At 43.2% G+C, this 16,632-nt stretch overlaps 1 protein-coding gene across 9 annotated transcripts in view; it reads right to left on the bottom strand.

Moving 5' to 3' along the window:
* The window catches only part of LOC134356755 (inositol 1,4,5-trisphosphate receptor type 1), a 552,079-nt gene that overhangs the window by 329,285 nt on the left and 206,162 nt on the right, over positions 1-16,632 (bottom strand). For 4 of the 9 annotated variants that reach the window (XM_063067857.1, XM_063067856.1, XM_063067859.1 and 1 more), the window contains exons 19-24: positions 11,820-12,011; positions 8,830-9,081; positions 7,775-7,916; positions 7,388-7,541; positions 7,099-7,286; positions 1,703-1,853 (exon numbers count right to left, since the gene is read on the bottom strand). In XM_063067857.1, coding sequence (XP_062923927.1) covers positions 1,703-1,853; positions 7,099-7,286; positions 7,388-7,541; positions 7,775-7,916; positions 8,830-9,081; positions 11,820-12,011 — 1,079 coding nt within the window. Of the gene's footprint in view, positions 1-1,702; positions 1,854-7,098; positions 7,287-7,387; positions 7,542-7,774; positions 7,941-8,829; positions 9,082-11,819; positions 12,012-16,632 lie in introns of all 9 variants that reach the window. The other 5 variants (XM_063067855.1, XM_063067853.1, XM_063067858.1 and 2 more) reach the window with 2 other exon arrangements.

Raw genomic sequence — 16,632 nt, 5'->3', positions numbered from 1 at the left:
CGGCCTGAAACGTTGACTGTACCTCTTCCTAGAGATGCTGCCTGGCCTGCTGCGTTCACCAGCAACTTTGATGTGTGTTGTTTCAATTTTTCTCTCACTCACTATCTTAGTGAAAAGTTCTTTTGCTGATTCCCTCTGTATCACCAAAGGATTAATGAAAATTACTTCAGCCATTCTTACTACCCACATAAGATCAACATCTTGGTACCCTATCAGTCCCAACTTATCTGTAACAGCCCACTCACAGTCGTAAGGTGCAACCACTTGGCCGAGTATGATGTTCTCCAAAAGGATGGTCTATTGGTGGATCTTCAGGTGGTTTGCTGTTGCCAAAGGGCTCTTTCTGCCTCAGTCCAAGGGCCAGTGACTGAATCAAACACCCACCACCCAAAGTGCCTGATTGTGACTAGGGGGCTTCCAACCTCAAAAATCGTGCTTCCTTTTCAACTTGCTGTTTGCCACAGGACTTAATCCAGAATGTTAGTGTGGATTCCCTGCATGGATATCGCCTGTGCGTGACTTTGTTTAATGTGGGGAGGCTGATGCACAGGCCGCCAGTCCACGGTCCTGGACTGCTTGGGAACAGGGTCAGGTTTCAGGGGCATGGAACCCAAGGCATCAGGGGACACTAACTTTACCGCTGCCTTCTGCCATCACTGCTGTTGTGATGTGTCATCACCTTCCACCAGCTCCACTGTTGAGGTCTGGGTTGGATCGCCCCTTGTCTGTAAACTCCCCCGTGTCCTTACATCCACAGGTGACTCTACCAGGGGCTAAGTTTAAGATGGCTATGCATCACTCTTGGGATCTCAGGAACTCACAAGTCTCTCCACCAGGATGAAGTTACAATCCTCAGAGAACCACTTACAGTTTATACATTGTACAAGATCTTTTGAATCCCTTTATTTTGTCACCTGTCTTTTCTTATACTCTTCCTTTAACCCTCTTACTTACTGTTATAATCCCCCATCTGAACTTTTCATTATCAGTCTGGTTCTCAATTATGTTATCCAGTTGTAGGATGTAAATTTAAAAAAAAAATTAAGATACTGCCCAAGAAACATTGGTCAGCAAGCAAAGGGATGCTGGAAGATTTGTACCTGGTCAGCAGAGTTTAACCTAACTTTAAATCCAGTGGAAGATGGGGATTGAACAGCTTAAGAGGAGGATACCCATGAGCATATAAAGACCAAGTATAATAAATAAAGGCATATATTAGACAGGATTCAAAAGTAGCTGATCTGAGGCCAAGCCTGAGCTGGGATGAGGTTCAGAGGTGATCAGTGTTCATGTGGATAAATGTTTCAATGTTCCTCTCATTACATGTGGCACAAAGGGCTGCAGATACTCTGGTTTTGGGTTTAGACAGTGGCCAAAGAGGAAGTTAGTGGCTGAGTAATGGAAATCAGAATAGTGACCAATCCCAGAAGGTGGTATCTGTGGTTTGGATTTGGAGGAAGTTTGTATTTGTGCAATGAGATGTCAGCCTCGCACTCTCTTGATTTAGAGTCAGTGGATAGCCAAGAGCAGTGGTGCATTGCTAGAACTGGGCAGCAGTGCAAAATGATATGTAACTGTGCTTTTAGATGTTGATGAGGTGGATTAGCAACAACCTCTGATAAATTTCAGAGCGTCAAAAAGTTTAAGGATAGTGTCCTCTAAGACAACGAGACATCCAATAAACCTTCTCGTTGATACAAACCTGGAACATTACTTGTCCCATCCTGAGAAGCCGATCCGATGCTTGGTGGGGAGTCTGTCGACTGATGATGTGCATTGCTTTCATCAAACTCTCGTTTAAATATGGAGAGAAGACAAGAGATTCGATAATCCAAACGGACATTCAAAATGAACTGGAACAGGAATGATAAGAATTATGGGTTTATGGGTACTGTCTTTGCCTCAAAATTAAATACAACCCCTTCCACAACTTCAGGATGTCTCAAGGCTTTTAACAGTCAATCACATGTTTTTGAAATTTTGAACCCAGGAGCCTGCTTGTGCACAGTGGAGCTCCACAAACAACAACGAGACAATTACCAGATTTTTTTTTCCATAGTATTGGGCTTGGTTGGGAATATTGCCATTCTCTTCTTCAAAATAGTGTTCATGTTCAAAGTTCAAAGTAAATTCTTTATCTCTGTATATGCTACACTGAGATTAATTTTCTTGCAGGAATTCACAGTAGAACAGAGAAATATAATACAATCAATGAAAAACTACAAAGACTGACAACCAATGAACAAAAGACAAACTGTGCAAATACAAAAATCATAATAAATAAATAATTCTAAGAATATTAATGTAAACTCCTTGAAATTAAGTCAATAGGTCATGGAATCAGTTCAGTGAAGTCTGGAGAATGTATAAACAGTCACCCAAAAGCTAGTCTGGGTATAATAACTCATCAAAAATACATCTCCAACAGTACATGCAGATCTGGAGTAACCTCTTCCCCACCTTCGAACTGAGCCTTCTTCCCCCCTTTTAGAAACATTTTGTCTATCCCTCTCCATAGATGCTGCCTGGCCAGAGTTCCTCCAGCATTTTGTGTGTTAGTTTGGATTTCCAACATCTGCAAAGCTCGCGTTTATGATTTGCTGCTCTACTACAAAGAGTCCTGAAGGTATGTCAGCCCAGAAGTTTAATTCTTCTCAACGGGAGTTCAGTGAGACCCTCTCTCACTGCTGCTCTCAGACTCACCTCTTACCTGCCAGCTTGTCTTCCTTCCCCTCACCACCCACCCCAACCACCTTATTCTGGCTTCTGTACCCTTCCTTCTTCCTTTCCAGTCCTGATGAAGGGTCTCAGCCCGAAACATCGACTCTTCATTTCTCTCCATAGATTCTGCCCGAGCTGCTGAGCTCCTCCAGGTGTTTTGTGTGTTTCTCCAACAGTACAACATTCCACTGGTGTCAATCAGATTTGTCTGCTCAGATCTCTGGAAATGGGACTGGAACTCAAACTCCTGATTCAGAGGCAAAATGTAATCACTAAATTGACGTGAAAATTGATAAAATGTTAAAGACACTGTCCATGCAGCAAATTTTGGCTTGCCATTATAATGTGTTTTCCGGCAAAGAATGGTGATCATGGCAGAAGTTCAAAAGGTTCAATTCTGAGAAAATGGCCTGGGTTGGAGCTGTGATAGAATAAAATAAAGACATCTGTGGGCTGAGGGATCAGATTCAACATTTTTAAACCTCACTTTTTAGACGTATTAAAAAAAACGAAATTGCTGTGGTTTGAGATAAATTTTCAACAACTAGTTGAAGACTACACATATAGAGAAATGGTCCAACGTTCAGTGATAACTGTTTTGGGATGAAGAAATCTATCGTTGCCTTGATAGATCAAATGCAACCATTCTCCACCATGAGCTGAACCAGAAAGTCATGTGCACTGTTAAAACAGGTTGGTATGTTTCAACCTTCAGCCTATCAATAACATCCTTCATCATTAATGACCGAGTAAAGTGAATTTGTTGGTCGGATTTATAGTAAGCATTTATATTTCACAACATGCCCATTCTTGCACTGCTGCATCAACAAGGCAACATTCAGTCATGACAACATGGCAAACTCCAAGGGGAAAACAACAGCATGTGGCTCAAGTACTCTGGCGACTCGAGGAGCTTTGTTAGAAGTTGCTTAAGATCACAAGCACAATTTTTTTTGGTATATTGCAGGGCATGTTTTTTTATATGAGAAAATAAAGCGGAACTGAGAGCTGAAAATGATGAACCAGAAAATGATGTAACATTCTAAGCTGCTCCCTGTATAAAGCAATTCTAATGACTAACCTCCGTCAAGGATGTGGCTCAGACTTGAGCTGTTTTTCAGGTTCTTAGGGATGGTTCTGAGGACAGAGAGGGGAGTTAGAGGTCAGCTTAGGGTTTAGGGATGGGGAAATGGGGGTGAAAGGTCAGGCTGGAGTCTAGGCCTCTGTTCCGCACTCAAAAGCCAGAGACACGGATGTGTGACGACGGATATCAGTCGTCAGATGTCAGGCTGACAGACCAGTGAGGACGAGGACTGTTGACCCCCTAGTTCCCCCAGGTCAGCAAGTCATCAGCATGTTCTGGAATTGGTGTTCCGTGCGAACAGGAGGAATGAGGGCCAATAACCCCCTAGGTATGCAAGTCAATGCACGCTGGAGTTTGAGGCCTAGTATTCAGGAACTCAATCATCAGAGAGTCCGGTGTTTGAAGCCAAAGGTCAACTGGAAGTCCAGAAGTCAAGGATGGCCAGAGCCCTGGGTCTGCAAGTCTACAGAGGAAGTCAAAGGCTTGATATCTGCAGTCTACAAGTCCTTTGGAGGCTGGAGGCTGGAGGCTAAAGGCGGCCAGTTCAGGGTTTTCAGAATGCCTGCATGTGCACAGAGTCATAGAACACTACAGCACACAGGCCCTTAAGTCCATCTAGTCTGTAACAACCCATTAATTAGCCTAGATCCATCGACCTGCACCTGGACCAATGCCCCCCAGATCTCTCTCATCCATGTACCTATCCAATGTTGAATGTTAAATGTTGAAATCAGCCACGCATCCTCCACTTGTGCTGACAGTTCGTTCCAGTCTCACCACCCTCTGAATTAAATCGTTCCCCTCATGTTTCCCATAAACATTAAACCTTTCATCCTTAACCCATGGCCTCCAGTTGTAGTCTCACCAAACCTCAGTGGAAAAATCTCACTTTTACCCTATCTACACCCCTCATAATTTTGCGTACCTCTATCAAATCTCCTCTCAATATTCTACATTCAAGAAATAAAACCGTAACGTATTTAACCTCTCCCTATAACTCAAGTCCCAGCAACATCCTTGCAAATTTTCTCTGCGCTCTTTCAATCTTGCAGTCTTTCCTGTAAGTAGGTGACCAAAACTGTATACAATTCTCTAAATTAGGTCTCTCCAAAGTTTCATACAATTTCAACATAACATGCCCACTCCTGTACTCAGTACTTTGATCTATGAAGACCAATGTGCCAAAAGCTTTCTTTACAACCCTGTGATGCTACTTTCAAGGAATTATGGATCTGTATTCTCAGAATCCTCAGTTCTCCATCTCTCACCATGTAAAACCTGGTTGGTCGTCTTAAAGTGCAAAACCTCACACTTATCTGCATTAAATCCGTTCAAAATTTTACAGCCCATTTTTCCAGCTGGTCCAGATCCCAGTCTGTTAAGAGAATTTAGTACCGATCATACACAAAGCAGGGAAAGACCTTGAAACTAATTACTTTGTGAATTCATGGGGAGCCAGTCCGCTCAATGTTTCCACCAAGGCAAGATTTATGTGAGAATGCTGTTCTTGGACTACAGTTCAGTATTCAACACCATAGTTCCATCCAGGCTGGACAAGAAGCTCAGAGACCTCGGCCTTGACCCTGCCTTGTGCAGCTGGATCCTGGACTTCCTGTCAGACCGCCAGCAGGTTGTAAGAGTGGGCTCCCTCACCTCTAACTCTCAATACAGGAGCCCCTTAGGGCTGTGTACTGAGTCCCCTCCTTTACTCCCTGTATATCCATGACTGTATCGCCACCCACAGCTCCAATCTGCTAATTAAATTTGTCGACGATACTACATTGATTGGCCTTATCTCAAGCAATAACAAAGTGGCCTACAGGGAAGAAGTCATCTCTCTGACACAGTGGTGTCAAGAAAACAACCTCTCCCTCAATGTTGCAAAAACAAAGCAACTGGTTGTGGATCACAGGAGGAATGGGGCAGGCTAACCCCTATTGACGTCAGTGGATCTGGGGTTGAGAGGGTAAACAGCTTCAAGTTCCTCGGCATCCACATCACCGAGGACCTCACGTGGTCGGTACACACCAGCTGTGTGATGAAAAAGGCACAACGCCTCTTCTTTCACCTCAGACGGTTGAGGAAGTTTGGTATGGGCATCCAAATCCTAAGAACTTTCTACAGGAGCACAATTGAGAGCATCCTGGCTGGCTGCATCATTGTCTGGTATGGGTACTGTACTTCCCTTAATTGCAGGACTCCGCAGAGAGTGGTGCAGACAGCGCGTCTGTAGTTATGAACTTCCCATGATTCAGGACAGGTGTGTAAAAAGGGCCCATAGGATCACTGGGGACCCAAGTCATCCCAACCATAATCTATTCCAGTTGCTACCATCTGGGAAGTGGTACCACAGCATAAAAGCCGGGACCAGCAGGCTCCGGACAGCTTCTTTGGTCAGGCCATCAGACTGATGAACTCCTGCTGATTTGAGTGTACTCTATATTACACTGACTGTTCTACTTATGAAATTGCTATAAATTATGATGACTGCTCATAGCACATTTAGATGGAGACGTAACATACATTTTTACTCCTCATGTATGTGAAGGATGTGTAATAAAGTCAATTCAATTCAAAGATGCTGCCTGTCTTGCTGAGTTCCTCCAGCTTTTTGTGTGTGTTGCTTGAACTTCTAGCATCTGCAGATTTTTTCCTATTTGTGAAGATAGACCCATTCTGCTTCCCATGATGCCACGTCCATGACTCTGCCAACCCTGGCCTTCAAGCTTAATTTTTTCTCCACACAATACATGTTCTGATAGTTTTCCTCACTGTTCTATACACCACTAATCTTGGTGTTATCTGCAAATTTGCTGATCCAGTTTACCACATTATCATCCAGATTGTTGATATAGATGACAAACAACAACGGGCCCAGCACCGATTCCTGCGGCACCCCATTAATCAGGCCTTCAGTGAGAGAGGCAGCCACCTACACCACTCTGTCTTCTTCCACTTCTACCTCTTCCTGAATGCCAAGCGACTGAACGTTCTGACCAGCCTCCTATGCGGTACCTTGTCAAAGGCCTCACTAAAGTGGGTAAGTGGGAGGGAGAAGCAGTGCTTGTTTTTCTGTTATTTTGTTACTGTACTCTGTTGCTGTGTTCTTCTCTGAACGTGGTGGGGATGCTATGTTGGCACCAGAATGTATGGCAACTCCTGGGGGAGTTGTGTTGTTTGTAACCCAAACAACACTTCACCATATGCTTCAATGTACGTGATAAATGAATCCGAATTTTGAACTTGCAATCTGTAATGTCAATGACACCAAAGTTCAATTTTGAGAACGTTACCTGCAGTATTTCAATTGTTTTCAGTTTTGTGTCCATAACCAAAATATCTTCCTTCTCTGGCTCACTCTGTTGCTTAGTAGATCCATCTTGTGGTGCAATGGGAGTAAGGGGAAGGAAGCCACCTCCTCTCAGCACTACCTGGGTCATCAGCTCCCCAACTCCATGAATTGACCTCATCACATTGCTGCCTGCGATACACATTCATTCATCAGTCAGTAGGAAAGACTACAGAGGCATAATGATTGCAAATAATGGGAACCAATTCTTGGCAGACACAATAATGTCTTACCTCGATTATCATCCCCTTTAACCAGCTTGCTAATAGGGAAGACAGTAGCCATGTGGACACAGTCTAATATGGCCAGTAAGATCTTAGTTAATCTCAGGAGATCACTAAAACTATAGAAACCAAAGTAGATGAGATTTCGAGCCAAATTCACAACCTATGGGAGAGGAAACAATTAGTTAATTTCTGGTTTTGTTATTGGTTACAAAACATATAATTATCTTTCTGTTTCAATAATTAACTATACCGCAGGCTGAGAGCTATTGCTATAGTATGCATACTTCTAGCTCAGTATTATATAGATGGAACAATTTCACAATGTGCTATTTCAGCTTATCTTTATTGTTATTTTTGTTGTTGATACTAGTCAGGTGCATTAGGTGTATTTACCTCAAATGTCAGCTTGTTCTTCTCTTTGTCTGAGAAAGGAAACCTCTGGCAGACAACGTCTCTGAGATACTCTTCCACAAATGCCATTGTGTTGGCAAAGCGCTCTTTTATTTCATCTTTGGATGTTCCACTGGAGTCGTAACTAAGTAAATAAAACAAACTGGACCTGAATTCCAGGAAATGTACACATGAAACAAATGTGCTAAGTTTGTAGCCTAGTCAGTCTATTGTCCCACTAACCCCCACTTCCAAAAGTCAAATAAGTAGCAGTTTGTTATTCCAAAAGAACTGCGGCATTTTAACATGGCTATGCCACATGACAAGTAGGTGTAAAAACATTATTCACTGTGGTGCACACAGCAAAATGTGCAATGGGCCAATACATTTTCCACGGCTGACACCACACACCTGCTTAAACCAATAAACTGCATTCCACTTTCATACAATTCAAAATGGACCAGACGACAAATAATACATTATCAATCAAGAATATTTTTCCAGCAATAGGTGTACTCTCAAGACTGGCACTACACCAATGGCTTTTGAAATTAACTTCCAAATGATGTGTCAAAATCCTAAACCCCAAACTCTTCCCATTTGCAAGGGGATTATTATCATTACTGCACTAAAACTTATCCCCCTAATCTAAGTAATACTTATCCCCATGGACTGACAATTCAACTATGACAGTGGTTCAATAATAGTGTATCATTTGTCCTTTTGCAGCTCTCAAAGCTTTCACATCTTTCAATGCTTGTGACCACCATTCACTCTATCTGAAGGGAATTGTAGGGTTCCTTAAGTAAAGGCATCACAGATATGTCTTAGATGTCCTCCCCGCATATGCTGAGGTCCCACAGTTATCAGGAGAGAGGGATTAAGACAGCTCAATATTCTCCTCAATAACCCAGGGTGCTTATAAATAAACTGAACCACATCCAGGAACTGGAACCTTCTAGGGTAGATCAGCTCACTTATAAAGATATGAAGCATGTGAGGAACTCTTATTTGGCTCTGCAACGAAAAGGCAATAACCAGCAAGACAAAATACTCACTCATCAATTGCTATCTGGGAAGGTATTTCAGACCACAGGCGAGCATATTTCACTGGAGTCACTTGCTCTTGGGGATCTCTATCCACGTGCATGTGCAGCATCAGGCGACAGAAGGAAGCCCGCAGGTCATATGGCAGGTTCTCATCTGACATGCATCTGAGAATCAAATCCACGTCCAGCTGCCCTGAGACCGCATTGATGGCCAAATATTGTCGGTCCAAGCACATCCGAGCAAAAAGGTTCAGCTGGTACCTACAGAAGAAAATGTTATGCTAAGAGCAAGCGATCCCAAGGGAATGGCATCGTTTCAGATAATTACAAGGGACAGGTTCAGCACATTCAAGCAATGCAAAAAACACGATAACTGAACTTCATAGTCCTCCTCCTAATTAATTTGGCATTGGTAAGCAATAAAACTTGGCCCTTTTATAAGCTCTTTAAGGAACCCTCATGCATTCACCAGACAGGGAAGTGGATTGAGCAGGTTGAATAATATTGAATGGCAGAGTATGTTCATGGGGCCGAGTGTCCACTCCTGCTTCCATTTCTTTTATGTTCCTTAAGCCTTGGTGATATTGATGGGGATCAAATTGGAGTGAGGACCCAGTGAAATGAAGCTAGTTTGAATTAAAATGAACAGTACAACACAGGAACAGGCCCTTTGTCCCACAATGTTGTACAAAATCAATTAACTAAGCAGTCAAGTGGCTAACTCATCTCTTCTGCCTAAACAATGTCCATATTCTTCCATTTTCCTCACGCCCATGAGCCTGCTTCAATATCTCTTAAAAGTCTCTAATGTTTCTGCCTCTACCACTACCACAGGCACTTAGCACTCTGTAAAATACTTGCACCCCCACATCTCTTTTGAAATTAACCCCTCTCACCCTAAGTGCATACCCCTGGTATTCGACATTTCAACCCTTGAAAAGGAGTGCCTGTCTACTCAATCTATGCCTCTCAATCCTATAAACCTCTATCAGATCTCTCCTCAGCCTCTGCCGTTCCAAAGAAAACAACCCAAGTTTGTCCAAACTCTTGTTAATAGCACATGCCCTCTAATCCAGGCAAATGCCTGGTAAACCTATTCTGCACCTTCTCCAAAGCCTCAATACTCTTCCTATAATGGGGTGACCAAAACTGTATACAATACTCCAGACAAAATGCTAGAGGAACTCCGCAGGCTCGGCAGCATCTATGGGGAAAAAAAAGTACAGTTGACATTCTGGGTGGAGACCCTTTGGCAAGACTCAGCCCGAAACATCGACTCTACTCCCCCCCCCCCACCCCCCGCCATAGATGCTGTCTGGCCTGCTGAGTTCCTCCTGTATCTGGTGTGTGTTGTTTGGATTTCCAGGACCTGCAGATTATCTCTTGTTTACAATACTCCAGAAGCGGCCTAACTAGAGTTTTACAAAGCTGCAACATAATTCCCTGACTTTTGAAGACAATGCCTTGACTAGTAAGGGCAAGCATGCCATGCATTCTTAACCACCTCATTAACCTGCACAGCCACTTTCAGGGAGTTATAAACTTGTACCCCATGATCCCTCTGCTCATCAACACTTTTACATCCAACCGCAGGGGTAGATCAACTTACCACCACCTCCAAAAGTCAGAATAATTCTCAGTTGGAATACAGGCTTCGTCTTTTTTGCTCAAGATAGCAAATACGATTTGAACTCTCAGCTTTCTGTCTCAGGTGCATGTCCCAGAACTGAGCTCCTACCACAGTGCAAGGCTCTCAAGTTTCCATCATGATGTAAACTATGGTAAGGGCATTTATGGTGTGTATCAGTAGAACAATCCAATTCTCACTTTTCTCTTTTCCTATAGCCTGCAACTCACCTGCTCTCACATGCCCACCAACATCCCTTTGATTATGTTCCTCAGGACCGTGTCCTAAGCCCCCTCCTTTACTCTCTGTATACCCATGACTGTGTTTTCACCCACAGCTCCCATCTGCTATTAAATTTGCTGACAACACTACACTAATTGGTCTAATGTCAGATAATAATGAGGCAGCCTACAGAGAAGAAAGTCACCACCCTGACACAGTGGTGTCATGAAAACAACCTCTCCCTCAATGTTGCAAAAGCAAAGGAGCTGGTTGTGGACTACAGGAGGAATAGAGACAGGCTAACCGCTATTGACATCAATGGATCTGGGGTGGAAAGGGTGAATAGCTTTAAGTTCCTCAGCATACACATCACCAAGGATCTCACGTGGTCTGTACGTACCGGCTGTGTGGTGAAAAAGGCACAACAGTGCCTCTTTCACCTCATATGGTTGAAGAAGTTTGGTGTGGGCCTCTAAATCCTAAAAACTTTCTACACAATTGAGAGCATCCTGACTGGCTGCATCACTGCCTGGTATGGGAACTGTACTTCCCTTAATCACAGGACTCTGCAGAGAGTGGTGTGGACAGCCCAGTACATCTGTAGATGTGAACTTCCCACTGTTCAGGACATTTACAAAGACAGGTGTGTAAAAAGGGCCCGAAGGATCACTGGGGACCCGAGTCACTCCAACCACAAACTGTTCCAGCTGCTACCATCTGGGAAACGGTAGCGTAGCATAAAAGCCAGGACCAACAGGCGTCAAACTGATTAATTCATGCTGACACAATTGTATTTCTATGTTACATTGACTGTCCTGCTGAACATAGTATTTATTATAAATTACTATAAATTGCATATTGCACGTTTAGACGGAGACGTAGCAAAGATTTTCACTCTTCATGTACATGGAGGATGTAAGAAATAAAGTCAATTTGATTCACTTATGAGCACATTACACCAGCCTATTTACCAACCAGTGTTCCTTTGTAGTGTTAAAAGAAACTAAGACAACTGGCAGAAACCATCACAGTAACGGAGAAATGTACACCAGCACCTGGTGTAAAGATTGAACCCAGGCCCCAGAAGCTGAGAGGCAGCACTTTTACATTTCCCACAATACCATGTTGCACACTGCGAAGGAAGACATACCTGTAATAACTGAGGACTTCCTGGTCCTCCTTTTGGCCCTCTTTGGCATCTTGGGCTAATTCTCGGATACTTTTGCTGCGCAGCTCTTTGCTGCTGTCATTCCAAAACAGCCACACTTCCTCATCCTCACCAACCTCAAGACGGCTCTCACCACCATTTTCCACCTCAAACTCCACTCGCGAGAGAACCAGCCTGCAAAAATAAGAGTTGGCAAAGCAGAGGGGAAACAATGGAATTCCAATTCATAGAGGGGTTAATACCAATAAACACACTGTATTGACAGACTACTTCATCCCCAAAAACATGATTAAGGCATTAATTTAAAAATGAAATGCATTGTATTTCGAAGGTCAAATGAGGGTTTGAACTACTGCGCTAAGGGATTATAATGTGATTAAAGTAAATACAATTGTTATCATATTTGTACATGAGTGCTTAGCGAATTAGAATGCTAGACTGCATCCCTTCTGAACAAGAAAATCTAGCCTTGAGTAAAGTTTTGTTGCAAATCATATACCCGTGGGCAGATAACAGGCAGCATCGTGAATATAATTTGGGAAGTGATCCGGCCAAGTGCTTTGAGTATGTAATTTAGAAGGGATTTCACAAGTTTGAGCAATAACTTAACCACTGAATAGGATAAACAATGACCATTTCATTAGCCATGTTAACATAATGGCACAGTGGTGCAGAGACTGCCTCAGGTCTCCAGCAACCAGGTTTCAAACCCTGGACTCTAGGGCTGTATGTGTGGTACTTGCATAATCACCCTGGGACAGCACAGGTTTCCTGCTGTGTCCCAAAGATGGCACAGGTTGGTAGGTTTATTAGCCATTCTAAATTGCACCAGTATGCATAATCTGGAGCAGTTGATGGGAAGATTAAAATAGGAATATGTAGGATGCCAATGCGTACTTGACGGACATCACCAATTACATGCTTTCTAGCTTTGAATATCGACTGAACGGAGAAAAGTGGCATTGATGCTAAATCTATTCTAAACTCAAAGGCATATTCTAAAATATGCGGTGTCATGTTCTCGTGTGTAAAGTTGCTTCTATTTTGCTGCTTTCGAATTCTAGAATGAATTTCTCACACTCAAAATGAATTCTTCATCTCCCAAATGACTATAGCATAACCCTTGCACTTTATTTACCTACCAGCACAGTACTTTCTCTGTAACTGCAACGCTACACTGCATTTGGTTTACTTTTTACCATCTCAACAGACTTCTGTATGATATGATCTGCCTAGATGTCACCAAGCTTTTCCACTATACTCCAGGATATGTGAAAATAAACCAATGTCATGTAGAAGAATTTACAAAAACACTAACCCATCCTTGCTGCAGATGTGTGTCTGCAATATTCCTGCACAATAATGTGGACCTTAATAAAAGTGAACTGGCATTAGGACTCCTAAAGATGAGCATTTTCATAAAGGAAACAGTGGTCATCAAGAGTTACATTAAATGTGAACTGTTAAGCTGGGTGGAGACGCAATGCAGATGCTGGAAATCTGGGGCAACACTGAGAAACTCAGTGGATCATTTATGACTCAGTCCTGATGACGGGCCTCGATTACCAATGTCAACTGCCCATTTCCCTCTCAAGGTGCTGCCTATCCCACCGAGTTCCTCCAGATTCGCTAATGTTAAGTGGTGTGACCGGTTTGAATGTTACCGCTACATGAACATTAATCCTAATGACGAAAAGCTACTAATGATGGAAGCAAAATAAATTTTAGATCTAATTTTGGTCATGATAACATAGGAATTCTCAAGAAATGTAGACATGGTGTTCTCAGCCTCCTGTACAATAAACTTCAGGGATCACCTCAGTTCTTGGTGTGCCAAATTCTGAATCCATTCTGATCACAATGGGCAAAACAGAAGTCAGCAGCATGGCTAAACAGGAGAAGCTGAAGTCATTCTCCTTGTAAAAACAGGGTTGAGCAAAGGTTTGACTGGTGCAAGTTTACATGCAGCTACCCGAATTTGAATAGTGATTCAGGTACAGAACACATTTCTTAAGGGACAGCTCAAGCTCCCCTTCAGCAGAACCTCGCGACCCCCAAGAACTGAGCCAAATCTATCAAATCCAAACTGAACACGATGGACCAAGATAACCCACTTCACAACTTTTCAGCTTCACAAGCAATGTCACGAAAGAAAAGGCCAATGATAATACACAGGCTTTTTTTTTATAAACAGGATGATTCAGACCCACTCAGAGGTTCTCAGCCTTGGGCTAAAAGTTAGTAAGTAATATATTGGCAACACAAGTATCTGAAGGACCTTGAGAAGGGAGTGAAGGACACATCCACAGAGGTGTTCAATGTGACCACTGACAAATCCCACCAATGACCAGGAATTGAACGGAATCAGCTATGCAAATACCGTGGGTATTCTATGCTAAGTGATTGCACTTCCTGACACCCGTCCCTTCCCTTGGCCTGCTATAGCCTCTCCCAAGGAAAGCTGCTCACTGCCAGTTCACAGTGGAGAACAGGCTTTGAGTCAGGCTCCAGAAGAGCTCAGCCCCGCCATCATACTGGGCAGCTGCTTCATAACAGGGTGACAGAGTTCCACTACAGGGCTAGGCCCAGTCTCAGTCCTGTCACCTCATCTGCATACTTGAAAGTTTTTTCAGATATATGAAGAATATAAGAGAGACCTGAGTGGATATTGGATCGCTAGAAAATGACACGAGAGTGGTAGTAATGGGGGACAAACTTAATAAGCATTTTGTGTCAGACTTCACTTTGGAAGACCCCAGCAGTGTGTCAGAAATTCAAGAGGGTCAGGGGACAGAAATGAGTATAATTGCAATTACTAAGGAGAAGGTGCTTGGGAAGCTGAAAGGGCTGATGGTAGATAAGTCACCTGGACCAGATGGACTAAACCACAATTAGCTGAAGAGAGTGTGGGGTATTAGTAGTGATATTTCAAAAATCACTATATTCTGGAATCGTTTCAGAGGACTGGAAAATTGCACGTCACTCCACTCTTTAAGAAGGTAGAGAGGCAGAAGAAAGGAAATTATAGGCCAGTTAGCCAAACTTCAGTTGTTGGGAAGATGTTGGAGTCCATTACTAAGGATGAGGTTTGGGGTACTTGGAGGCACATGATAAAATAGGGCTAAGTCAGAACGATTTCCTTAAGGGGAAAATCTTGACTGACAAATCCGTTGGAATTCTTTAAAGAAATAACAAGTAGGATAGACAAAGGAGAGTCAGTGGATGTTGTGTACTTGGATTTTCAGAAGGCCTTTGACAGGGTATCATGGAATGGACTGCTAAACAGGAAAGATACTTGTATGGTTAAAAGATTGGCTGATTGGCAGGAGCCAAAGAATGGCGATAAAGAGGGTCTTTTCTGGTTGTCTGCTGGTCACTAGTGGTGTTCTAATGGGTCAGGGTTGCAACTGTATTTTTTCGTATTGTATTACAATGATATGGAGGAAGGAATTGATGACTTACGGGCATGTTGCCGGATGGTACAAAGATAGATGGAGGGCCAGGTAGTGTTCAGGAAGTCGAGAGCTTTTTGACAGTTGAGGAGAATGGGCAAAGAGTTAGCAGATGGAATACAGTGTATGGAAATGTATAGTCATACACCATGGTAGAGGGAATAAGGGCATAGACTGGTTTCTAAATGCGGAGAAAATTCAAAAAGCACAGGTACAAAAGAACTTGGGAGTCCTCTTGCAGGATTTCCTAAAGGTGAACTTGCAGCTTGAGTCGGTGGTAAGGAAGGCAAATGCAACGTGAGCATTCAGTTCAAGGGGCTGAGAATACAAGATCAAAGGTGTCATGCTGAGGCTTTATAAAGGCATTGGTCAGACTACACTTGGAGTATTGTGAGCAGATTTGGGCCACTTATCTAAGAAAAGATGAGCTGGCACTGGAGAGGACCCCGATGAGGTTCGCAAGACTCATTCCAGTAACAAAAGGGTCAATGTACAAGGAGTGTTTGAGGCTCTGGGCCTTTACTTGCAGTAGTTTAGAAGAATGGTGGGGAGGGAATCTCACTGAAACCTATTGAAAATTGAAAGGCCTAAATAGAGTGGATGTAGGGGAGAATGTTTCCTATAGTGGGGGAGTCAAGAACCAGAGGGCACAGCCTCAGAATAGAGGGAGGTCCATTTAGAACAGAGATGAGGAGGGAGTTCTTTAGCCAGAGGATAGTGAATCTGTGGAATCCAGTGCTACAGATGGCTGTGGATGCCAAATCACTGGGTATATTTCAAGGTTGATAGATTCTTGATTGGTCAGGGTGTCAAAGGTTACAGGGAGAAGGCAGGAGAATGCAAGTGAGGGGGATAATATATCAGCCGTGATGAAATGGCAGAACAGACTTGATGGGCTGAATGGCCTAATTCTGCTGCTATGTCTTATGGTCTTATCCCATACCCTGCTCCCCAACCTGATGTCATTTCTAGATTCTGCTTCTGTTCCTGATCGTTCCCCACCTCTTATCCCATTATCCAGATTCTGCTCCTGAAATCTGACCCCACTCCATGAACCCGACCCTATTCTTTGCTCCTGATCTCACTTGCCACCCATAGCTGGACTAGCCCTGACTTAGAACCCCCTCCCATCCCCACATTTCCATCACCAGTCAGGTTTGGGGTCAAGTGGTGCAATTAAAGCTTTCACACCACTTACAAGGCACAAATCTTATAATGAACTGGATAGCAGACATCGCAGCTGTACTAACCAGGATACAATTACTTTATTCACTGGTCTCAACATCCACCACCTCACCAGCGTCACTTCATGGTTACAATATGTACTATCCAGTGAACACACA

This window comes from Mobula hypostoma, chromosome 15, assembly GCF_963921235.1.
Source record: "Mobula hypostoma chromosome 15, sMobHyp1.1, whole genome shotgun sequence".
Taxonomy (NCBI): Eukaryota; Metazoa; Chordata; class Chondrichthyes; order Myliobatiformes; family Myliobatidae; genus Mobula; species Mobula hypostoma.
This window is presented reverse-complemented; position numbering and strand designations above follow the sequence as displayed.